The sequence below is a fragment of the Populus trichocarpa genome, chromosome 13 (genome assembly GCF_000002775.5).
Source record: "Populus trichocarpa isolate Nisqually-1 chromosome 13, P.trichocarpa_v4.1, whole genome shotgun sequence".
Classification (NCBI taxonomy): domain Eukaryota; kingdom Viridiplantae; phylum Streptophyta; class Magnoliopsida; order Malpighiales; family Salicaceae; genus Populus; species Populus trichocarpa.
Window position 1 is genome coordinate 11,340,553 of NC_037297.2, and position 26,567 is coordinate 11,367,119.

The window sequence follows — 26,567 nt, forward strand, 5'->3', positions numbered from 1 at the left end:
CGTGATTCATGATGGTATTATGTAACTAAATTTGATTTGGTCGAAGGAAATAGAAGCCTCAGAATCAATAATACTGTGATATCTAATTTGGTTTCATTGTTCAATTTATGCTTTAAGTATTGAATGTTTTGTGGTGTCTATTTTTCATGATTGTCTCGTTTAATTACAAGGAGACCTACTAGTTTATTATTTGTTGCAATCTACTGTTATGTTAGATATCAAATCCGTAACTATTTGATCTCTCTAATATGTGAAGCAACTAAGATTTAATGATTTGTTGCATTAAAAATCATTAATTATTAAGAAGAATATTCAACTAAATTAAATGCAACTGCTTGTGGTTGTGTTGTTTAACTACATCAATCTCTCTAAGTTTTAAGGCTACTACTAGATTAAATTTTAGCACTTGTCTTGAGTTGTTTAGTAGTTAGGGTTAATTAGATTACTTGTTTTCTAATGAACTAAAACTAAGGAGAGATAAGAAAATAGTTATAATGATGAATATTCAAAGTTTAAATTGATATATATATATATATATATATATATGCATTGATGATCAGTTATAAAAGACCTGATGATGGATGTTCACTTAGACAAAGGTTTGTTCTTTGGATTGATTTCGATAATTTAATTTGAGTGTTTCTTAGTTGTTTTTTTTTAAAATTGTTTTCGTTATTATCAAACCCCCCTCTTTCATTCTGGTTCACAGACATAAACTTAGGTTAGATACTCTGCATGAAAAAGATCCTTGCTCGCACTATTACATATATTTTTAAGAGTGTAAGCTTTATATTTGGTTGCCTATGACAATATACCACTAGTTTGTACTCGAGTTACGGGTTTAATGAGTTTACTCGAGTGACCGGTTTAGAAGGTTTACCTGGGTTGACCCGAGCTGTTTTTTTTTTCTTTTTAAAAGTTGAATATTTTTTTTATTTTCATTCTTCATACCTTTGTTTATTGAGGATTGAATTTTCTAATTTGTTTCGTTTTATTTTCTATAGAGTTATCACGATCTTATGATCCAAGTCACAAGTTTTGTATATTAGTCAGGATTGGTCTAGATCGATCTGATATGTCACCGTCTTAATGTATTTTTTTTTAAAGTATCATCTAATATGTCAACATTTCAATATATAAAAAGAATGGTCTAATATACATTAAATTTTAAGTTTACAGTTAATTTTGTATGTTAAGAAACACATTAGCAAAACTTTTATGTATTTTTATTAAAACATATTTGACCTACAAACCTATTTAAAGGCTACTCGAGTGATATAAAGATAGAAAAATCTTATATGAAACTACCAACTCATAATATGTTTACTAACATCAACTTTTTATTAATATTATTACCAAAATCACAACGGTAAACTCCACTTTAATTTGTTAGTAACATAACACTATCTTGTTGTTATTTTCACCATTACCGTTTTACTATCATCAATTTACTAATAAGCATTAAAACATGTCTTTTTTCATGTCTAATCTTTTTTTCTAATAATTGAAAAAAACAATCTAGATTTCAATCATTTTGATGAACACTGAACAGCAAACCACACATTGTAAAGTCCCATATACCCTACACATATGGGATTCAAGCATGTGGTTGCAGTTATTTTTTAAAATACTTTTCGTGCTGAAATGCATTAAAATGATTTTTTTTTATTTTTTAAAAATTATTTTTAAGATCAGTATATCAAAATGATCCAAAAAACACAAAAAAATTAATTTTTAGCAAAAAAAATTGAATTTTTGGAGAAAGCGGTGCAAACCGCGTTCCTAAACGAATTCGAAATGTTAAGCCTGATTTGTTAATAAAAATAATTGAAAATGTACAAATGTAAGAGAAAAATAATTAGATCAATTAAAGGTTACTTAATAATAATAATAATAATCCATGCACGTTGCATTTGTTGTTTGAATTTGGTGGAAAATGGAAATGATGAATAAGCTTCACCAACACCGTTTGTATCAAATGAAAGGTACTGGTGGGAGTGGGCCCGTGTTGTTAATGATTAATTACATATTAATGAAAGAAATGAGATTGTGTATGGCCGGCTAGACTTCTCCTCAATTGTTTCTACGAAATCGCACGATCATGTCAACTAATATCAAGCGATGATGATGATGATCTGCACCATCCAATTAATCATGTCAAATAATATCAATTAATCGCGTGCTGGGAGGTCGCAACAATCATACTCTTGAATAAAATTTTTAGTTGATGTGGAGAAATAACAAGGAAACCATAATCATCTCTGGTAAATCTTACTTAAAATAAATTACATTACTTATTTATCCGAGTATTATTAAAACTTATATTTTTCTAATAACTGGTTAGTCTATTAGTTAAAGCAGTTCTATCTCAGTAAGGTGAACCATGACTTTCCAAGTCAAGTCTAACCATTCTAAAATTAAAATATATTTTTTATATTTGTCTCTTTTAATATCGGGAATATCGAATACATTTTACGTATAAATTCATAATATTTGATATTAAAAATAAATATTTTTTGTGTTTTTGAAATTTAGGTCATGTTTTCATGACTTCAATAAACTTGTTATTAAATTCAAGATGTATGCAAATATAAAAATTATTTTAATGCTAAATAATGTTATATTTTTTGTTTTTGTTTTTTATTTATTTTTATGTAAATGTGATTTGTTTTTGAAGAAACTTGGCCAGATGCAATTTTAAAACATAAATATTTTTGAAAGAAGGATTTTTGTTTTTTTTTATAAAAAAAAGCCGGTTTATTTAATGCTGAAAAAACATTTTACTTATAAGTTCACAATTATAAATATTAAATACAAAATGGTCCTTTAAGAATCTAAAAAATAATTAAAACTAAATTAATGCTGCAATTGGCAAAACACATAAAAACACAAAAATACAATGTTGAAACAAAAATGTTAGGACGTGTTTGCCAAACATGCCCTTAGCAGAAAAATATAGGCTTAAAATTTGCTTTAAGGGCGTGTTTACCAAACATGTCTTAAGGAACCAAAAACGTTCTTTGGTAAATTTTCATCTCGCCAACACAAGCCTTAAGCCTTAGAAGGCTCGGCCCAACCATTGGACATGACTTCCTAGCATGATCTAAGACCCAAAAACACAACCCACACTAAAAAAAGAACCAATGAAGATAAAAGAAGAAGAAGAAGACAAATGTTGGTTGAATCCTCTTAAGAACACTAATAACACGGATGAGCCCAGAAATCCAATTGAAAATAAAGACTAGATTACACCAAATCAAGGGGACATGGAATAATAAATCATAATGATGCATTAAATGGAAAAAATAGGCCATAAATTGCATGAATCAAACTCGACAATTGTAAACCTAAACCTAGATAGTCAAAGGTATTAAGGATTGAGTGATCAAAGCAAAGCCTGAAATGGACAAACTAAAGCCAAAGAATGAGAGTGTATAGGTGTAGGCTTTGACCAAAGCATACAAGATAGACCAAAATATTGGTTTTTTAAGATAGATCTATAAACACTCAAATTAAAACCTAGAAAAACCTAGAACTAGCTCAAACCCAAAAAATAACTAAAACCCCAGAAAATGACCTAAACCTAGCAACTTTAGCTCAAACATACTTGTCGTGACTTGCTTAAACCATCAAGAACAAAAAAAAAACAAGAATAAGAATCAATGCCACAACTAAATCACATTATCCATAAAATCTTAGAAATGCTTTTCTTTAGCTATAAACACTATTTCATTGTAACTTTGCAACTTACCAAAAACAACTTATCATCACGGTTTTGGTAAATTACATATCAACACATAAAATCAAAACAGATCTAGTAGCTAATCTAAACATCAAAACATACTTAGCAACCATTTAAACAAGCTATCCTTATCACATTAACATTCCTAAATTATCAAACCATATATCTAAAATTGTCTTAAACCTATATTTAAAAATCAATGCATATTATTTTAAAATATGATTTGATATATCAAAACACATATATTGGCCTTAAAATTAACAACTAGTCATAAGAGATGAGCAATAAATATCCAAGGAGGAAATTAAAAGAGATTAAGAAGGGGTGCGCTCATTGAGATATACCTTCTCGTCAAAGGCAAATATATACCTTTTAGACATAATGTTGCCCTCTTTTCTGGAATTTTTTGCCTCTTTCTTTTTGTTTCCTGCTCGTCAAAGGAAAGAACTTGTTTATTTATATATTGCATTAAAGAAAAGAAACAAAATTATTTTAAGATCATGTTTTTAAATAAGTATGAACTTAGTATTGAATAAAAAAATAAATCTTTTATTTATTGTTGCCGTGTAAATAATATATATAATTTATAACAGGGAGATTGCTTTAAAATAATAATTTTCAACATTAAATTTAACAATCCAGAGCATGCTTTATTTATTTTTTTTTAAAAAAAGTGTGATTTATTTTAAAAATAAATAAATAAGTAAATTCAAATAAAAAAAAGTAGCTTGCAGTGGTAATACTAACTATAACGTAATGGAAACCAATCTTGATGGAAAAGTAACTTTTTTCTCATGTTAGTTTTAAACTTTCGTATCTAGGAAGTAGTTTGTATAGAAAATAAATTATTAAAAAATAAATTATTTTTAGATGTTTGGCAGATTCATGAAATATGAATTGAAAAAAACTTTTTGGTATTTGGTTATACCATGAAAAATAAGTTGAAAAATAACTTATTAATATTTTTTTTTCTTACATTTATTAAAAGAATAGGGACTATAATTGATAGATGAAAAGATAAAAAGACGATGAAATTAAAAAACTTAATTTCATAAATTACTTCAAATAAAAGAAATAACAATAAAAAGATTAGGGGCAAAACCTAACAAATAAAAAGTTAAAAGAGGATGAAATTAAAAAGAACTAATTTCTTAAATTATTTCATATAAAATAAATAACTACCAAAATAATGGAAACCAAATTTGATAAATAAAAATATCTCAATTAAAAAAAAGATAAGAGAAAATAAAATAATAATAAGACCAAAGTTGATATAAAAATAAAATTAAATCAAATTCTAAGAGATGAAATAAAAATAAATATAAAAATAATAATAAAAAAGATTTAAAACAAAATATGTAGCAATCAAAATATTAAGAACCAAATTTAATATAATCAATAAAGGACATGATGTTTTGAATTTTTTATAATTTTTGAAAAGTGTATTTTGCTCAAAATAAAAAAAAAACTATTTTCCTGAAAACAAAGTCAAGTTCTTCTTTGATTTAAAAATATTTTTCATTTATCAACTTTTCTAATAATAAACAAACTTGAAAAATTTTGAAAAATAATTTTCAGAAAACCACTTTCCATGAAACAAACGAAACCTAATAATTAATTTACTATCTCCCTATTAAACACAATAAAAACATGAATTTATTGCTTTTGTAGAAACAATGGCTTAACAATAATTTTGAATGGATAAAAGATAAAAAAAAAATATTTTCCTGAAAATAAAGTCAAGTTCTTCTTTGATTCAAAAATATTTTTTATTTATCAATTTTTTTAATAATAAAAAAACATGAGAAATTTTGAAAAATAATTTTCAGAAAATCACTTTCAATGAAACAAAACAAACGAAACCTAATAATTAATTTACTATCTCCCTATTAAACACAATAAAAACTTGAATTTATTGCTTTTGTAGAAACAGTGGCTTCACAATAATTTTGAATGGATAAAAGATAAAAAAAAAAAACTCTCACTATCCGTTTCTCATTATTAATTTTAGTCAATTTTGTTCTAGTTGGAGTTTTATTTTCTTTATTAAAACGATACATTTTGATTTTGGAGCACTTTGGCATGTTGTTTTAAGGTATATATATAAAATTAAAAATATTAATTCAACATGCATAATTCCAATTAAAATATAAATTATTTTAAAATTATACAATTTAAATTTCAAACACAATATTAAGTATCTAAATATAATTTTAAAATTTAAATATTATTATCTAGTAACTACTAGATAGTTGTCTCGTGCTATGCTGCGGGTCAAAATAATTTTTTTAATGTAGAAAGAAACATCCAAGTATAACTAACATTTTTATAGTAGAAAAAAAATTAAACTGTGTGGGAGTTGACCCGAAGTGACCTAATCAACTCGATAATACAAAAAACAAACTAGAAGACTGGTAAAAATATAGTTTGAGTAAAAATAATTAAGACATCTTAAAAAAAAAAACATTGAGACAACAACTCTAGATCAACCCGGGTTAACCTTTTAAATCTGCGACTCGGGTTATGAGACCATAATAACACAAAATAAAACAAATTGAAACAAATTATAAATATCAATTCCTAATAAACACATCGTTGAATGATGGAATTGGAGACTCAACAAATAGTTTTGCTTTTATCTTTGCAGATATTTTTGAATTTAATAATCAGTTTATGAAATTCATTAGAATTTGGTCTACATCTAAAAAATACCACAAAAAAATATTTTGCTTGTTCCAATATCAAGGATTATGAATTTATAAGTATAACGTATTCCTAGTATTAAAGATGTAAAAAATATGTTTTGACTTTACAATGACTATGTTTGACTCATAAAGTTATGTCCACTCTATTGGGGTGAATTGACTTTAACCATTAGACAAACCAATGGTTAGAAAACACAACAGTATCTTAGTTTATATCGGACAAATAAATAATGTAGCTTACCTTAGGTAAGGTGTACTATGGATACAACCTCCTTATACACAACTAGTTATCTTATTCAGACTTTGAGACCAGTTAGGGTTCCTAGTTACAAAAATACTAGGTGGCGAGTCAAACCCCTTTTTTTTTTATATAAGAAACAAGAATTTTTTATTTTTTTCACCCTTTAACAATGAAGACCCTGGCCTAGAAGGATGATTGCTGCATATGTGTGATAAAATGACGACTTCGCTGGGGACCCCTATGGACAAAGCTTTGTTTGTTTGTCTGATTGATGTGTTTTAAATTATTTGGTCTATATTTATTTTCAATATGCCATTTGTACATATTGTTTATATGCTTTAATTTTTGTACATATTATTCATGTATTGTGTAATTAATTCCTTTATGCATCATTTGTTTTAATTTTTTTGAGAGCACACACAAGTTTTTAAGTTAGGTGGGGGATTAATAACCTGCTCTATGACTATTGATTAGGGTTCATATACGTGAAACACCCAACTCATATATGAGTGCCTGCTTTGTAATGGTGTGCATACGTACTGTAACCATTCATCGTAATGCCCCCATACTATCTTTACAAAGACTGTAACTGGGTATATACAACACCTTTTTGAGACCATGTAGAAAACCTATCCATGTTCACTTAAAGACTACAACCTATCCTTAGGCTGTATGTACCATCTATAAATTGCATCAAAAAAAGCCCGGCATTTATCATTCTAAATTCTAGGATTTCTGGGTTGCAAATAGTCATCATATAGATTCTACAAGAGTCTAGATTATTATAAATTGACTAAAATGAATATGAATTCCCTCGTCGGTGTATTAAAACACCAAGTAACGACCATTGCCACCCTTTAAAGGGCAAACCCGTATTTAATTTACATTTTTTTTGCATGCATGTTATATTTATTAGCATTACAACATTACAACGTTACATGTCTTTCATTTGCAAAAAAAACTATAAGCCCACCCTTAAACATCAACCCTTGCTAAGATCTACAAGTGACAAATAAGAGAGTCTGGTCTGGATAGAGGCTAGATAATTTCTAAGATGGGAGATGGCCTAATTAACCAATTTGTAGAGATGAACCATTCATTTTGAAAGGAGGCCCTCATTAATGAAAGTCAATAATGAAAATCTCATGCCTCTTTTTCCCTCCATATTCCTTTCTCATAAGAGAGTTCAGGATGCTTATCTGGTTAATTAAAGTTTGTAAATTTTAGCCTCAACACCCCGAGCTCATCATAGATTTATGTTGTCTTGCCTCAAAATTCATTGTAAGTTGCTGCAAACCAGGTATATCAAACATCCTTATTTTTTTTTTAGCTTGAATATCATCCAAGAAGAAAATGCCAAGAACAATTTGAGCTTTTTGATTTTTCATTGGTATGAAAGATTGATTGGCTTTGAAATATGATAAGCGTCTTTTAAAAAAATTTAAGCATCGCTTTAAAAAGGCTACAACTAGATCTAACTTTCATAGAATATGGATGAGTCGGTTAGAGAATATGTTCTAAGGTCACACAAAATAGCTAATTCACTCATTTATAGCTGAAAAAGTACTCATTATCACCTTCATTACATTTTAAATGCTTTGGTTACTTGATCAGTAACTTATCAACTTATTCATAAAGATGATGACTGTTACAGAAAGAGTTGAGTAAGGCTTGAAAGTGGAAAGGATCAGGAATCTGATAATAAGATTCAATGCTATGATAGATGATGAATAAAAAAAGGATTCCATTAAGGAAATATATATCAAAATCATTCCATATCTTAGCATCTCATTCATCCATCTTGGACATTTGCCTATTTTCACATCACCAACTACTCATGCACTTTTGTCAAACCTGATATACCTTTGCCATTCAAAGATGTTCATCAATATCTTCTAAACACTGAGTGTATTACCCTAATTTCATCATATCCTATACAACTATTATTCTTGATGTGTTATAGTCCAAATGAGAAATGTGAATATCCTAATGGGATCCTTGGCTACTTAATAAAAAATTCATAATATCAAGTTTGTAAGCTTATAAGCAAGGGATAAGTTAGGTTTGTGAAAGATAATGTCATATATTACATTGTCACTGGATCATCTTTAGCTAAACGCTGATAAGACATATTATTAGGGAAGCTAATCTAAGAAAGGTGTTACATTTTCAATCATTTTGTTATGGAACTTTGTTATTCTGCATTTTTGTTTAGGGATTGCATCTCATCTTTTTAGTGAAACATATCTTTTCTATCTCTTAGTTGTTTTGAAATCAATTTTTTTTTTTTGTGATAGTAATAACTTGGCATTATATTCTTGTTCATGATTGGATAAATGTAATGGTAGAAATGATCAAACCCTAAGGTGTGCCATGCAAAATGCTAAGAGGCAACTCCTTTGAAACTCATAAAATTAACCCTCATGACTGATTTCATGGCTCTATTCAAAATATTTGGACCATACCAATTTGTAAAAAACCTCTTTGCCAAAATAATTTTGAAAAAAAAACTCAAAATCCATGAGAACTTGGCCTACATTTCAAAAAAATTATTTTATTTGTTTCAATATCAAGAATTATGAACTTAAATGTAAGACATATTTCAGGTATTAAAGATGCAAAAAATATGTTTTAACTTTAGAATGGCTAGGTTTGATTTATAAATTTAGGCCCATTCTATTGGGTGGATCGACTTTACCCATTAGAAATACCAACAATTAGAAAACACAACAATATCTTACTTTATATCAGACAAATAAACAATGCAGTTTACCTTAGGTAAGGTGCACTAGGGGTGATACGTCCTCCCCATACACAACCAGTCTCTTTATCCAGATTTTGAGATCAGTTAGGGTTCTTAGTGACCAAAATACTAGGCGATGACTTCAATCCTTTTTTTTATAAAAAACAAGAATTTTTTGTTCTTTCCACCCTTTCACAACCAAGATTTAGGCCCAGGAGGATGTTCATCATGACGCCACGTACATGCTACATCTATGACAAATGAAAGGCTATTATGAAAAAGAAAAAAAACTAAGATTTTAAAAGTGAGATTTGGCTTTTAAAAAAAGAAGCATTTTGCTTAAGTTATATTGATTTCCCATTTATTAATGTCATAAAGAATGATGCACACAAACATGTCATGATTTTGCTTGAAAAATATATTTCTTTTATTTTTAGAGACTGGCAAATATCATTATATACAAGTTTTTTTTTTTTTTTTTATCAAAAAGGCTTTTTAAAACATGTAATGTGGTCTACAGCTCAAGTCTATAAAAGAATGAGGTGTGTGAGAGAGAAAGAGAGGCTTAAATGATGTTTAAGAGCTTAAAAACATGATTAGTTATTATATGTGGATATCTTTTAGGCTTGTCGTATTAATTTTGACATTTTAACAACTAATCGCACTATAATCTTGATTATCATGCTTTGTCATTGAATTTTATCTTCAATATCAGGCTTTGTATTATCATCAAGAATGTTTTCAAAGCTTTTCTCCTTTTTTTTCACATTTGTTTTTACTTGTGGTCATTTTATTGCTTTTTTTTTAACACTTTTTAACTTTTTCATCTTTTTTCTCATTTCTTTCTATTTGGAGAATTTCATTGACTAAGAAATTCTAAAACATGCCCTAGAATGAGGGGTGATCCTAGAATGAATTATTATCTAATAAATATTTAAGGCTAAAAAAGGAACAACAAGGGATATATTTTTATGTATGAAAAGGATACCAAATATGATCCTTATTCATCTCAAAACTAAATATGCTCATATTGATAAATCTTAACCTTATTTAAGAATTATTATTAATTAAGGAAACAATGAGATTATTCTGAGGGAAAAAGTGGTGGGACAAGTTGAACCATTACGTGAATACTTACTATTTATCATTATTTAAGTCACCAAACATTTGATATTATTTTGGGTATAACATTATTATTTTAAGCAAGATTTTTCTTTCTTAAAGTTTATTGCAAAAAAGGTAATTTTAGGGTTAAATGAGAGATTAGCAAAACTTTACTCTTTTATGTTTATTGGGAGAGGACAACTCATTTTGGGCTTCAAAATATAAAGATAACAAGATTTTTCCATTTAATGTGTATTAGGATTGGAAAATGATATCTTAGGATTCATAAAAGAAAGATTCCTTCTAGCATTTACATGGCATATCTTAGGACTTGACTAATTTTAAGAGACTTTGAATGGATTCATTATTATATTTACTCAATCATAGATGAAAATGCCAAAATAGCATTTCTTAATTTGAAAACAATAATTGAACATAAAAGAAAAGAGCACAATTTAAAAGATGTGATATAGTCCCAAAACAATAAAGTTTTGAACATATAGGGAGACCATATTTGGAAAAGTTTAGGCTTTTATTTCCTGATAGCTATGATATCTTCATTCATTTTATTAAAAGCCACTTTGAACTTCTTGATTTTACCTATTTTTCTTTTATTTAATCAACTTCTTAATTTGCTTATCATTAAGATAAAATCATACCCTGATTTTCCTTTTCAACTAGCTCAATATACTCACCATTTTTTCTTTACACGACAACCATCCATACTAAATCAAATTGTTGATAAACTTCTTAAACCCTTGACAATGGTTTATGAAATGACTCACAGCTTCTGCAAGATACTTATATTTAGTATTTTTATTATAACATTTAGAAAAAAATGGTTAAAAAGTTTTGAGTGGTAAAAGTACTATTTGATGAGCTTTCATAAGGTATTGATAAATGTTAACAAGAGGAACTAAAAAAGAAGATGATTGTTCATAGAATTTTCTTTTACAACTTGGATATTATGTGTTCTAGAAGTATGATGCTCATGCTAAAATAAGGATGGTGAATGTGTTGAATTTTATGGTAGAATATAGCATTTTACAAGGTTAAAATAGGTATACTATTGGATGTAATTTGAGGTGTTTGATGATGAAAAATATTTGGATGATGTGATCAAGTTTCTATGCTATTTTCTCAAATGTCATTGACTCATAGAATCTTTGGATCATATTCTCTTTAATAATTGTAGGTGTTGCCCTCATATCTTTGATTTTTCTTTTCTTTAGAGCTCATTTGACTCTTTTAGCGATGACCATTATATCCAAGAATTGCTTTGAAGTATTGCAAATTATATGTCTAAAATAAAAAGCATTAAAAGTGTTCATAAAGAAGGAGATAATTTCATTTTTAAATAAATAAGGATTAACTTGAATGAGGATTCATTGCCATCTTTGAACATATTCTTTAATAATTTTATTAGCTCTTTTCTCTATATTTTATAAGGTTATTCCAGGGGCTACTTCTATATTCAGGTTGTACTGATTGATAAAAGATATGACCAAATTACTCAACTTCTTGATTTTAGTTCTATCAAGACCCATTCACCAGCTAAAGTAGGTTCATCTAGGTTTTTAAAAGTAATGAAACTATTTTTATAAAAGTAGTTGGTGCGTACAACGAGTAGGAGGCATTAACACTCTTTAGGTAATGTATGCGACTCTTCTTAGCAGCCGAACTCCACCATCTATGATGGCGTTGAAGGCGTCGCACCATCCTTTCCTCAGTGGTCAAACGCGTGTTCATAGTGGAACAATGGTTGAGCTTTGTTGTTACACAATTTTTGGGGTCCCCACAAAAAAAAGGAAAAAGAGAAAATACAAAAAAAAAATAAAAAAATTATTCGAAGAAAACCAAAAAATATATAAGTGGGAAGAGGATACCAGAATGCCTAGAAAATAGCCAAAGATTGGTTGAGGAGGATAAAAAAAATACAAAGATTGAAATTGAACAACGTATTTTTTACTGATGAAGGCTTTATTGGCAAAAAAATTTAATTTGAGGAAGAGAAATTCAAAATTGGATATTTGAGGACTCAATTACATTTTGTTAAAGGTTTAATTGAATTTATGGAGGGTGTAATTGCATGAAAAATTGATTTTTAAAGTCAATTTAGGTTTTAATTAGAAGAAATTAAAGTTTAAGTGTCGAACTGCAATTGGTAAGAGTTAATTTGATCAAATCAGGGGCTTAATTGCATAAATATTGAAGTTTGATGGACAATTGGGACTTAATTGAAGAAATCCAAAACTAAGGACCAAATTAAAAAACAATCATGAATGTAGGAGCTGAAATTGATCGAATCAGGGTCAAATTGAAGAAATTGAAAGTTTGTTGATCAACTGAGTGTCAAAATGCACAAATTCAAAACTAAGAACCAAATTGAAAAAGGCGGCAAACTTTAGAACTGATATTTGAGCTTGGAAGGAATGAAATTAAATTGATTCTTAAAATCAAAACCTCAATCAAGGACTTGATTGATTAAATTAAAAATTAAGGACTAATTTAGAGATAGGGATTTCTAAATGCTAATTTTTTTTTAAAATGCCAAAATGGCATCGTTTCATTTAAATGAAATGACATGTTCTGTGTGACACGACGTCGTTTTGGTTATTATTATATAAAAAAGAAAGAACAAAACGATGTTTTTTGATGGTATTGTGTACCATCTTCTTCCTCTAGATTGGTTTTATAGTCAGGGGATGAGGGTTTTTCCGCCCTCCCTTATAGCGTGCTTCAAAACTCTCTCTTTTTCTCTCTCTTTCCTCATGTCCCCACACCACAACACAACTTACGCCCCTTTCATGGCCTACCAATATGCCCGAAAAGGAGCAGAGAAACATGTCTTTTGGGCGGCCCTCGAGTGGTTGCAAAGTGGCCGCCCATACACCCTACCCTTCGGCGTGCTTTGGACAGGGATAGGGTGGTCTAAGCTCCCCTTTGTCTGTATAAATACCCCATTTCACTAGGAAGAGAGGTGGTGAAGAAAAAAATAGGGGAATGAGGAAACAAAAAAGAAAAAAAAGAAGAGAGTAAAAAAAAGGAAAACAAAAAAAGAAAAGAAAAGAAAAAGGCATACAACCTTAGCTAGAAAACTAGCTTCTCTCCTTCATTTTTTTTTGAAAGCGTGAGCCATACAACCCTCTCTCACTCTGCTAGCTTCAAAATAGCACCTGGAAGCACTGTCATTTCTCCCAGTCGCCACCGCAATAACACCACCGCGAGCTACTGCCAACATTAGTAACCAACGCCTCCTCGTTCCATGTAACCTTCTTCTCCTTTCTGCAAGTCATCTTCTTTGCCTCACTTGCATGCAGAACGTGAATTAATTCACGTTCTGCAGCAAGCCAAATAATTAACCTGATTATTGGCTTAACCCAGTAACTAGGTAGGTGTTTTTGGGTTGGACCTACAGCCCAGCCTACACGACTGGGCTGGGTCCAGCCTTACCTCTAAAAAAAATTAAGGTTTTGTTGGGCCTTCGACAAGCCCAACTATCTAGACTGAGTTTGGATTTTAGGCCCAAGCAGCCCAGCCCCTAGGCTAAGGGTGTGTTTGACAGACACACCCTTATATCTTTCATTTGGTTTTAAACTATTCAGCCAAACATGTCCTTAAAAAACCTCAGAAAATTCCCTTATTCATGGACCATTTTGAATTTATTTGTGGGTACCTCGCATGTTTTTCTTAATTTTATACTTCATATTGAGATTGTGAACTTATACTGTAAGATACTGATCCAATATCGAAGTATCTGCTTTCCGCTAAAATTTCAAGAAATTCAAAAATTCTCTAAACCAGTTAGAGTGCTAATACCTTTCCTTTACGCAATTAATTCCTTTTCCCAGACTCTGATACCAGTTAGGATCCCTAGTGATCAAAATACTAAGTGGCAACTCCCTTTCCCTCTTTCTACTGATAAATGACAAGAATTTCTTATCATTTCCTCCCAAACCATTTCTCGACCTTTTCCCGATCTAGGAGGATGATTGTCGCAACGCCGCATAGGTGCGACAAGCTTTAATAGACTTTTTTCTTTTCCTCCATCTTTTCTCTCTCATTGCCTCAGATTTCTCGCTAGCCCTTCCAAAAGTTAAATGTATGTTGTTAGTTTGTATTTGTATTAATTTTGGTCTTCATTTTTCTTATTATTACTTGTTTTTCTTTTAATGTTTTTTTAATTTTTTTTTCAATTTCTTCTTTCAATATTTTATTTCATTTAATTCTCGTATCTAATTTGGTCTCCATTCATTTGATCACTTTATTTATTTATCATTTTGTTGATTTATTTTATTTTTAATTTTGTCCCTTAATATTTAATTTAACTTAATTTTTGTATCCAATTTGGTTCTCAATCTTTTGTTTACTATTTTTTTTTTAAATTTTGGACGATTAAATTTTTTTTCATGATTTTCTCTTGTTTTCCTTCTATAGGATAATCTCGGTCTCATGACCCGAGTCACTAGTTTTAAATATTAGCCCAATTTAACTTCAATATTTTTTTAGATTTTTTTTAAAATTGATTTTTCTTTCAATTTCATCTTTCAACATTAGATTATTAGATCTTGAACATCGTTAATTTTTTTTGTTTTTTATGAGGTTATTCTAATCTCAAATTTTAAGTCTCAAGTTAGTCAATTAAAAGCGAGTTTACTTAATTTTTTAATGTCTTTTAAAAGGTCACCAGTTCTTTTATATGTTGTTTTTTAATTTTTTTATGTTTTTCTTAAATTATTATTATTTTTTATTTTTTCCTTTTATCATTTAGTTTATTTGATAGTTGATCTTCATTGTTTTTTTAATTATTTTATACAGGTTATCTGGGACGATTGAGTCATGAATTTAATATGCCGACTCAAGTTATTTTTTTAAATGATTTATTTTTCCATTCAACTTTTCAATGTTTGATTGGCTAGTAATTAAGATTCCAATGTTTTTCATTTTTTTTTGTATGACACTATCAATTTCTCATTCACTTTTTATTTTATTATTAAATAAAATTATTGAAATTTTTAAAAAATATTTAAAGAATATCTTTTTAAAATATTAATATATATTTATTTTTTCGTATTAGTCATTGATATCCTTTAGGTTATTCGAATTAATAATTGATCCGTACTTTTCTTCGGAATTTGAAAATGCTATCATTATCATCTTGGATCCATTTTTGGAAGTTGATTTTAAGAAAAAAAACATATACAAACAGGGACAGCAAACAAACAAAACCAAAACAAAACAAAGAAAGGGAATGGTACATTCTTCTTCGTCTTAAAAGAAGCAATGCTCTGCAATTGGTTTAAATCTTAAATAAGCTGAGGCCAAAGAAAACAGTCTGTTTGTCTTGATTTGCCATGTTTGAAACTGTGCAAGAAATTGCTGTTTGCATTCACAGGTTTCACAACCTCGACCTTTTCCAACAAGGGTAATAATGCTCTCTCCATTTCTTCTCAATCATGTTCTTATATTTCTTTTTCCTTTTTAAAAAACCTCTCTTCTGGGCTGTCTTTTATTTTTTGGGTGTTTAGATGGTATCAAATAAAGATCAGCATGAGATGGGAAGATAGAGGGTATACGTCTTTAGCAACCCCTGCAAGGGTTGTTCAATATGAAGGTAAAGCTTATTCAACTCTTCATGCTGCTATTTTCTTCGTTTCTGTTTCTAGGTTTTCTTTGTAGGTATAAAAAAGTTTGCCTGTCACAAAAAAAGGTGGGGACTTTTGCTACATTTCTTGCTAATCAACCACAATTCTTGTGCACGTTACAAACCTCAATAAACTCATAATTTCCCTGTTTTTGTGTCTCTGGGTTTTGGGTTTTTCCCCATATTTATAGAATATTTCACTTAGAGAAAAAAGGTGTGAACTTTTGCTATATTGCTGGTTGATCAACCACAATTCTCATTCATAATGTATTGACATGGGTGTATGAAAACCTGAGGTTGTTTTTTAAAGTTTTTTTTTTATTTGTGAATGTTTTAAAATAATATTTTTAAAAATTATTTTTAATATTAGTGAATTAAAATAATCTAAAATATAAAAACTATTAATTTAAAATAAAGAAAAAAATAAAAAAAATTTAAATTTTTTTAAAATGTTTTTGAAACGCAAAAATAAACAGAGCAATAATATACAAAACTTGTTTATTTGGGCAAATTTAGTGACTTTGAGAAGGAGCTTCTTAGGATGTCTATGTAACAGTCATTTGTTTTCATATTTTATATGCTTTGGTGTTCTTATTGTTCTTGCTTAGAGATGCAATTAGCTTTTGTGAGTTTTTTCTGTGCTCATTGTTTATGGTATGAGCTAAGAAAGAAATGATATTTACTTGAGCCACAGCTCCTGATCTGGGTGGTGAAAACATATATGGGATATGGAAGATTGATGATACAGATAATAGTTTCTTGACACAGCCTTTTCGGATTAAATATGCAAGACAAGATATTCGTTTATCTATCATGATCTCGTTCACTCTACCTCTCGGTGAAAATGAGGTAATCTATACTCCTCTCTCTCTCTCCATCTCTCAGTATGTGTGTGAGCGTGAAGCTCACGTGCCTTATACAATAAGCTTTCCTTCTTAACTCATATAGTTACAATTAGAGTAGAAAATGCAGCTGAATGTTGCCTGAGTCAAGGGAAGTGAAACCAACTCGAAGACAAACAAAGAGCTCTAGAAAACAGGATTTACTATAATATAACAGAATATAGTATCTTTATGTATGGTCTCCTGCTCTGCTTAGTGTTTTTGATACCGCCTATCAAGGTTGGTATATATAGCTGGTCTGCATCCAATATGAAGAGGCCTGGTGACAGAGAATCGTTCCTGTGAAAGTTTCTTCTATGTACATGTCAAAACTCCACCACCTACATTATGATATTGCATCATTGCTTTCATGATGACTAGCACTCTGTCTTTTGAAATCATTGCCCTTTCTTTCTTGTGGCTTTCCTGAGAAGGTCATTGGAGATCACAGGGCTTAAAAACCCATGGATTACTTGTCTGTATCAGAAAGAATTGGAATGTTGCATTTCTTAAAACTAACAAGATTGAGGAACTGCTTGCAAAAAACTTTCATCAGCTGTTCCAGAAAAGGGGTGAAAAATATTATTTCCTTCTGATTCTTCAAAACATCACCACTCCTTTAACCTGGGATTTAATGAAAATACATTAATATCTTCACTGCATATGTTTATTACAATTTTGGTGCTGTACATGCCAGCTTAAAATTTACTGATGCTGATGTTTATGGTCTTCAAACTGATATGGTGTACAATTTGCAGGGTCCATCCACCTCTGCTGTTATTTTGAAATTTGAGCTTATGCAAGCTCCCATAACAGAGAACATGTAAGTTGAGGGATTTTGTTATTTGATTCTTGAATAAAATGATTTGTTGTTTTATCTTACCCACTCAATGTTTTTGGATTAAATTAAGATATTCTACTGATTGATAGGCACACTGTGCAGGGTTATGGCTTATCCGAATGCTTCTTCTGTTTCGGTCCATGAATTTCGAATTCCTCCTAAAGCTCTTCTGGGATTGCATTCATATTGCCCTGTACACTTTGATGCATTTCATTATGTGTTAGTTGATGCAAGCGTGCACACCAGTCTAATGACAGCTGGTTCTTTCATGAAGGTACCCAGGTTTGTCACACTTCCGGCATCTAATTAAGCAACCCGGTCATGATCACATTTTGACTCTTGTTGCCTAATATAACTTGATGAGTTGTATCTTGCAGTGGTTCTTATGGTCAAGATGTTGCTGGCAAAATTAGTGATGGAATCAGCCAAGTATGCTCTTACACAATGGATAATCTTTTGCATGCTCTTATCCACTCTACTTAGCTTTGTGCCTTCATGCATTATCTTATTGTTTAAATTGCTAGATGTTGCTTCATCTGATTTATGATGACGGTATTTACTTGCTGCAACACTTTTGCACAAGCATCTGTATATTTGAGTGAATGCACTACTTTTGTTCATACATGCATGTGCATATGTGCAAATTTGCATACTGTTTTCTGCAAAACTTGCAGTTTACTTTAGCCTGGGTTTAGTCCTACTAATTAGAACTGGTGTACTGTCCAGAAAAGCAATTGGTTGAGTGGGTTGGCTGTGACAACTTCCTGTTCAACTTTGGAGTAGAGCTTTCTGTCACTCCTTAGGTTTTTGTTAAAAAAATACTAATAGGAGCTCCCAAATTGCTTCAATAATGAAATGTGTTAGAATAACTTCATAATTCTTTATCTGCCATCGACAAAGTATTCTTCGATTCCTTTTTCCAAAGGTATCCAGAAATTGCATTTTGTGAGATATTGTAGATCTTTTTACAAGTTCATTCCTTCCCAAGTGCAACGAGAAGGAAACATCTAGATTCACCCAAATAAGAAACACCCCTAGAAACAAGCGGTGCTCAATGGATGCTTAAATGATAGTTAACCATTATGCAACTTGTAAGCATGTAACACATGTTTTTCCTTTTAAGTTTAGTCTTTTTCCTGCAAAAGATGATTGAAGAGAAAAATTCTAAAACTTCTGCTTTAAAGAAAATACAGCTTAAGAAAGTTAAAAGTTCTGCGTGGCTGAAGCCCAAAGGTTTGAAGATGCAATCACATGTTTAGATTTGAAACATGCAGTTATCCAGTATGGAGGAGCCTGTTCTTTAGCTTTATTCAGCTTTTGTGATATTTTCATGGATTGAAATTTTAATTTTGTGATTGGCCAGGCATTAGGTGAAGTGGCTTCTTTAGATACAAAAAAGATCATGCTTGTTAAAGCATTGTTGGTTTCCCGTGATGCATTGCTTGAAGAGCTACAAAAAATCAGCAAAGGCATTGGACATGCTATTGATTTATCTGATTTTATTTCCAATATGGATGATATGAGGATGTTTGATTCTATCATGCAAGAAAATCTGGGTACTGCAGATGGTGAAGTTTCAGGACAAGGAAAGCCACATAATGGTCTTGAGGTCCTTCCTATAATTTTTATAGTTAACAAATTTTGATTTTACTATCAGTTTGAGTGCTTTCTTATTTACTTAATATTTTTGTCTCTTCTTGGAAAGAAAGCAAATGGCACTGCAGATTTTCAAAGTGATAATTTGCCCCACATTTCAACGAAGGCTGTTGTTGTAAACATTTTTCATTCGTTGGGTGCTCAACTATCGTATTTATGGAAGATTTTTTTGCAGTTCCACAGGTTTGCTTTTCCACCAAATTGACACATTGAGTTAGAATTTTTTATATTTTCCTCTTCCAAGTAAGGATATGATTCATTTAGCAAGTTGTTGACGTGACCTTTCTTTTAGGTACATCACAACTGACCGTAGCTATTTAACCAAAAAAAGTACTTCATCCCTTGCATTTTCTTAAATGCTTCAATACTGACAGTACAGTTTGCTTGTTGAAGAACAGTGAAGACACTGATTTTTGGTGTGCTTTTAAAATGGATAGTATATTCCTATGATGAAATTTGTGAAATTTATGATGGACAAGCTTGCAACTACCGTGATTCTTATTTTTGGTGTGATTTCTTAAATTTTTATGATAACCTATCGGTCTTCCTTTATAAGGGATTTGATTTATGCTTATTGTTGGTTGCATTTAGTAAAATGATTGGTTGATTCAGATTCATTAACTTTATCTGCACTTTTTTAACTACTGACCTTTTTGCTTCATTCCAGGGCAAACAAAATAACAATACTGGAGTTTCTGCGTGATGTGTGGACTAAAGATCGACGAGCTGAGTGGTCAATATGGATGGTGTACTCTAAGGTCGATATGCCTCATCAGTACATAAGCAGTGGAACTGATGATTCCTTCTATCATGGCCATAGAAGATCTTCAAGTGTGTTGAATGTAAATGTTTTTATTTTTCTGCTCGTTTCCTGTTTTTTTTCTCTTCTATAGACTATTAGTCTTTTTTTGACTTTCAGTAATAAACACCATTATTTTTTTAATTCCATAGTCTCCAAGTCACAATTTTTATTTTCTGTTCTACACAGCCTGCCCAGAGTGCAGCTACACGTGCTGACCTTCATCGGCGAAGTATTGCCCAAATGAGGGTGAGTATTACTCCCACTTTGAATGATTTGTTACAGTCGTCTTGTTCTTTGGTGTTACACAGGGTTGGTATTGTTTCCATGCAGATTAATAATCGGTCAATTCAAGACATGTACATATTTGGGGATCCACTACGAATTCCTATCATGATCGTGGAACGTGTAGCTAATGCTCCACGGCGTACTCTCAGTGAAAATTCTTACTTTAGAAATTTGGAACTGGTAGATTCACATAGCTTGCACGGTGGACCTGGCGCCGAAGCTGAAGCTGAAGCTGGTAAGAAGCAATCTGGCGGTGTGCTACCAAAAAATGGTCGTGAATTGAAGGCTGTCATCTTTGTGCATGGGTTTCAGGCAAGGCTCGCTCTTTGTCCTTCCCCCCAACCCATGTAGCTAGCTACTTTACAATCCAATGTACAAACTTGTGCTTTAATTGATTTTACACCATTTACCAAATAATTGAAAACCTGTTTTTTTATCACTTGCTGATTGAATTTTGTTTCTATCCTTGCTACACCTAAGGAGCTGCTTCATTGCTAATTAACTAGTTTAACGCTTTGCAGCTTGCACCTTCAAATTGTTTCTTTAGAATGAATTTCCTTAATTTTTTTGTTTATCAGGTATTTGAATAAATTCTCCAAAAGAGAGTTTTGATGTTGGCATAATAGAGGTGATAAATGGGATGCAATTGTTATGGAATTTTGATTGTGTGTTCGGGTCGAATCTTCCTTTCTTTGTACAGTTAATGCTTCTTTTTTGTTGGCACCATAAAAAAGTGCCTTTGATTGGTCAATTGAGTTTTTAGCCGAGGCAAATATTTAAAATTTCCAAAACTTGAGCTTTTTACTTTTATTTTAAATGCTTGACCTAGACTATTAAGTAATGGCTTGGCTTCCATCATCTGAAAGTGTAAATTTAGCCTGGGTTCATTTCTAACAATTTGATTCACTTCTTCCCTTCAGATAATTGGGAACCATGGGATGAAAATTGTTTTTGTAGATTAAACTTTATAAATAGATTATCTTTTTCTCATAAGGATTTGAATCTGTTACCATGAATTTATTGGTTTATAGTTTCATGCATGAATTATTTGATTGTTTGAGTCTGTTTCATCCACATATTTGTAACCTTCTGAAACCAAAAACCAAGCTGTTCTTGAAGTGAATTCTATATTATTCAGATACTGGGTAACAAATTTTATCTTATATCGTTCATTGTTTTTGCAATTGATTGTCCTGTGCTCCTGGACAATCTGTAATGAAGTCTATTCTATTCCTCTTGTGAACTGTGTTCTAGTTTTATGCATAAATTGGCTTAATTTTGTTTGTCACACCTACAACACACCAGGGACACCATCTGGATTTACGCCTTGTTCGCAATCAGTGGCTTTTGATAGACCCCAAGATGGAGTTCCTAATGTCAGAGGCAAATGAAGACAAAACATCTGGAGACTTCAGAGAAATGGGACTAAGGCTGGCACAGGAAGTGATCTCTTTCCTTAAAAAGAAAATGGATAGAGTTTCAAGATCTGGTTTCTTAAGGGATATCAAGCTTAGCTTTGTTGGGCATTCTCTTGGAAATATCATCATAAGAACAGCATTAGCAGGTAATATAATCAATGCAATGCAATGTCATGCCATACTTTTCTATTAATCTGTAATTTGACACTTGCTTTGTATTTGTATTGCCACAGAGAGCATAATGGAACCATACCTAAGATACCTTCACACATATGTTTCTATATCTGGGCCACATTTGGGGTATCTCTACAGCTCAAACTCTTTGTTTAACTCTGGGATGTGGCTTTTGAAAAAACTTAAGGGAACGCGGTGCATTCATCAGCTTATGTTCACAGATGACCCAAATCTACAAAACACTTTCTTGTACAAACTCTGTGAGGTACTAAGAATCTTATTTTGTTTCTTTGATTGATTATAGAGAGAGATTACACTATAAAAAGAATAAGAAAAAGAAGTGATGATTAGGATCTGAAAAATAACAACTTGCATTTCTTCAAGCAGCCTCTGTGTGTGAAATCATAGCAGATGCTGACTTCTACTTCTTGACTGAGTTCTAAAACTGTTTATTTTGTTCTTTCAGCGGAAGACATTGGAGAATTTCAGGCATATAGTACTGCTATCTTCACCCCAGGTATGTCATGCTATGCCTCAAAAGAAAACTTCTTGAAGGTCTCCAATTGTTTAGCCATTTCTCTTTTGTTTGCTAACAATAGGCACATGATATATAAATGTTCTTACACTAAAATCTGTTTGCAATGGGGATCTATTTACTGGTCAATTGGAAATAAGGGGCACCATGAATTGGTCTTCTTTTGCAGTATGAAGGGCTAAATGTATGCTTGAGGATGAAAGAAACAAAAACACTGAAAGATACATTGGATTTCTTAGATGTTTGAAATAACTATGAAAGCACATATTTGACTTGTGTTAAAAGGAAATGAAAGCACAGGCTCCGTGTGAAGAATTCTTAGGCCTTGTTTGGTTTGCCAATTCCAAATTAATCACTTTTAATTTTATTTGAAATTGTACTTACATTTAACAGTCCTAATACTACAGAAAGGGAGTGATTTATTCCATTTCAACAAAATATCACATTTCTTTTAGAATTGCAATCTTTGTTATTGGCAAAAGGCAACAGCATTGAACAAGGAATGGAATTTTCTCGACTCTGCACGACCCAAACATACCTGTCGACAGGCTATTTCTTGAAATAACAGTGTCATCAGAGTCATAGGTTCATACTTCAGTCTTCATTAAGTTTGCCTCTGCATTCAAAATCTTATCTACACTCTACAGTATTAGTTGCTTTAAATATACCTTGAAACTCCATTTTGTGTATGATATCAATTTAACATATGGTAGTTGTGATGAAAGACTAGTTTATTACCATTTTCTCAGGATGGTTATGTACCGTATCATTCTGCCAGAATTGAACTGTGCCATGCTGCTTCCATGGACCACTCAAAAAAGGGTAGGCTGTTTCTGCAGATGCTGAATAATTGCTTGGATCAGTTGCGAGCACCAACATCTGAGCATCGACTGTTCTTGCGCTGTGATGTAAACTTTGATACCTCTGCCTATGGCAGGAATTTGAACACAATCATTGGGCGGGCTGCTCATATTGAGTTTTTGGAGTCTGATGTTTTTGCAAAGTTCATAATGTGGTCTTTCCAGGAACTGTTCTGTTAACCGGCACAAAAAACTGACGTCCTTTCCACTTCAACTTTTCTAGCCAGTCTTTGGCTGGCAGTTGCTCCCTTATTTCTGGGCAACAGGGATGAAAAAGTGGCCAGGTGTTGGCGACGTGATGTCCAAGAAAAGGCCATGTCCTTTCATCTGGGCTGGGCAGATGCCAGAGTTGTTGGTTGCTGTGAAGTATTGGCCTGAGGCTATTTCCACTTGAAGAAAGACATGGTATGTAAATATTGTTTCTGACACATGCCAGCAGGCCCACGATTTTTGTGTGATATGCAAGAGGCGGCCGGTCATCGGTTGGGATCTCAAGCTGCACAAAGCTTACCAGTAAACTTGCACTGAAGTTTTGAAGAATAAAAGTGTAATTATTTTTCTAGGTTAAACCAAGTTAGCTGGGCAATGGAAGCACTTGCTTTCATGGCTAGATAGATCCCTAAGGACATGCTTAGGCATTTATAGATGCAATCTCTACCAGATAGGAGGATTATTTTTGTAAGCAGGTCAAGGAAATGGTGATGAATGGGTATATCTTTAATGCAGTTCGATTTATTTTGTTACTACTTGCTGTTAAACATCTGTCCATGTCAATTCGAGTCCTCTGTTCTCGCAAGGAGATAGCAAGAAATAAAATCTGGAGATGGCATGCCCTCTTTTCAAAGGTCTTCTTGCCAGCCATCTTCGCAGACATCCAACAGTGTAAAACGAGAGAAATGCATGGCGTTGTACTACGTCGGGTGTATAGGGTTTTCATTCTTTGCTTCAGTCCAGTTTTCTTTTTTTCTTTTTTCATACCAGAAATACTGCACTTTATTATACAAAAAAACATATGATTGATTTGCATAGCCAAACACTTTATATTTTAACTTTTGTGGTTGAGTTCTACAACCTATTTATATAAAGAACTCAATCATAAAAATTAATTTTTTTTTAGTTTTTTTTAATTTTTTGATCGGTCTGATACACAAAACTCAATCTCAATCGAGGCTAATTGTTTGTTTCTGTATTTCAAAAGTGTTTTTAAAAAAATTTAAAATTTTTTTATTTACTTTAAATTAATATGTTTTTAGTGTTTTCAAATTATTTTGATGTGCTGATGTCAAAAATAATTTAAAAAAAATAAAAAAAAATATTATTTTGATGCAGTGTGGCACGAAAAGTTATTTGAAAAGCAACCACAACCACACTCCAAACAGGCAAAGTGATTGTCGTTATTTTTCAAAATGCTTTTCACTTAAAAATATATTAAAATAATTTTTTTTATTTTTTTAAAATTATTTTTGATATCAGCACATCAAAATGATCTAAAAGTACCAAAAATATATTAATTTGAAGAAAATAAAAAAATAATTTTTTTTAAAAAAATGCTTTTGAAATGCGAAAATAAACATGACTTTTTTTTCATGGAAAATATATTAAAAAAAATAAAATAATAATATGAGAATCATAAATCAAACAATTTATTCTATTTATAGAAAATAATCATTCTAGAAGACATCAAATATTAAAAAAAAAATAGCAAAAGAGAAGAAGGAACAAAAAATAATCAAATTTATTTTCGTGCTCTCATCATCCCATTTTTATAAACAAAGACACGTAATCTGTATTTCAATAAAAAGCCGCCAAAACAATTATCAAATATAACGACACATTTCAATTAATGATTATCACTCAACTATTTTTAATGTGTACTAGATGATTATCATGTAATTTGTAGATTGAATTTTTTAATATAAAAATATATTCAAGTGTTGCTACTATATTGTTTTTTAGTAAAAATAAATTTGAATAGTTTAAGAATTGATTTGATGTGATCTGATTGACTGAATTAGACCAAAAACAACTCAAACAATTATTAAAATCATAGTTTGATTAAAAAAAATCAAGAATATATATATATATATATATATATATATATATATATATATATATATAAAAGAATAATATTGAAAAGACAATATATTGGATTGATCCAGGTCAACTTGTTAAATCTACGATCCAAATCACAGAACTAGAATAACCCAATAAAAAACAAATCGAATCAAATCATGAAAATGAAACACCCTTTTTAATCAACTTAATATTGAATGATGAAATTGAAAAATAATTCAATTAAAACAAAGACCAAAATACAAACAATTTGAGTCAACCTAAGTTAATCTGTCAAATCTGCAACCTGAGTTATGTGATTGAGATAACTACATAAAAAGTAAATCAAAATAAATATAAAACTCAATTTTCAATTAAGTCAATGTTAAATGATGAAATTAAAGAAAAATAAATTAAACGAAATCATTGGTCTGCGCTATACTGAGGGTCGAATTAATTTTTTTAACATAAAAATATTTCCAGGTATTGCTAACATGTTTTCCAGTAGAAAAAAAATTAAACCATGTGAAAGTTGATTTAATATGACCCGATCAACTTGACGAGTTCAAATACGATCTAGATGACTGATAAAAATATAGTTTGACCAAAAAAGTTTCTAGATGACTTTTTTTTTTAATATGAAGATGGAAGCATATTGGATCGATCCAGGTTAACCTGTCAAATCCGCGACCCGGATCATAGATCCGAGATAACACTATAAAAAGTAAATCGAAATAAATTATAAAATTTAACTCTCACTCAAATTATATTGAAGAATAAAATTAAAAAAAATACAAACAACTTGAGTTTTTATGGTTAATTATAATTATAATTCTCTCTAAAACCAGATCCTGATTATCTGGAGTTCCTCAAACTTATTGCTA

The 26,567-nt window shown here is 30.8% G+C and overlaps 1 protein-coding gene across 5 annotated transcripts; it reads left to right on the forward strand.

Moving 5' to 3' along the window:
* The first annotated feature begins 15,712 nt into the window (after window positions 1-15,712).
* Window positions 15,713-24,374, forward strand: LOC18104304 (uncharacterized). 5 transcript variants are annotated; one of them, XM_024582968.2, is made up of 15 exons: window positions 15,715-15,960; window positions 16,064-16,149; window positions 16,874-17,028; window positions 17,819-17,883; window positions 18,004-18,183; window positions 18,279-18,330; window positions 19,265-19,510; window positions 19,607-19,740; window positions 20,225-20,399; window positions 20,546-20,605; window positions 20,690-20,956; window positions 21,950-22,208; window positions 22,296-22,501; window positions 22,703-22,753; window positions 23,521-24,374. In XM_024582968.2, exons 1-15 carry the CDS (start codon window positions 15,890-15,892, stop codon window positions 23,809-23,811), a joined length of 2,298 nt encoding a protein of 765 aa, XP_024438736.2. In that variant the 5' UTR covers window positions 15,715-15,889; the 3' UTR covers window positions 23,812-24,374. The 5 variants fall into 5 exon arrangements, with proteins under 5 accessions (XP_024438737.2, XP_024438738.2, XP_024438735.2 ...); XM_024582969.2 differs by having other exon boundaries at window positions 15,713-15,960; window positions 20,546-20,956; window positions 23,611-24,374; XM_024582970.2 differs by having other exon boundaries at window positions 15,713-15,960; window positions 20,546-20,956; window positions 23,550-23,697.
* Window positions 24,375-26,567: the final 2,193 nt, after the last annotated feature.

What these genes read in the sequence shown, in the direction of transcription:
- LOC18104304 (XM_024582967.2), top strand. Translation starts at nt 15,890, where the DNA reads ATGTTTGAAACTGTGCAAGAAATTGCTGTTTGCATTCACAGGTTTCAC. An exon ending in GCTCCCATAACAGAGAACAT is followed by an intron (nt 17,884 to 18,003) that starts GTAAGTTGAGGG and finishes CACACTGTGCAG; the next exon opens with GGTTATGGCTTATCCGAATG. An exon ending in TTAGTGATGGAATCAGCCAA is followed by an intron (nt 18,331 to 19,264) that starts GTATGCTCTTAC and finishes GTGATTGGCCAG; the next exon opens with GCATTAGGTGAAGTGGCTTC.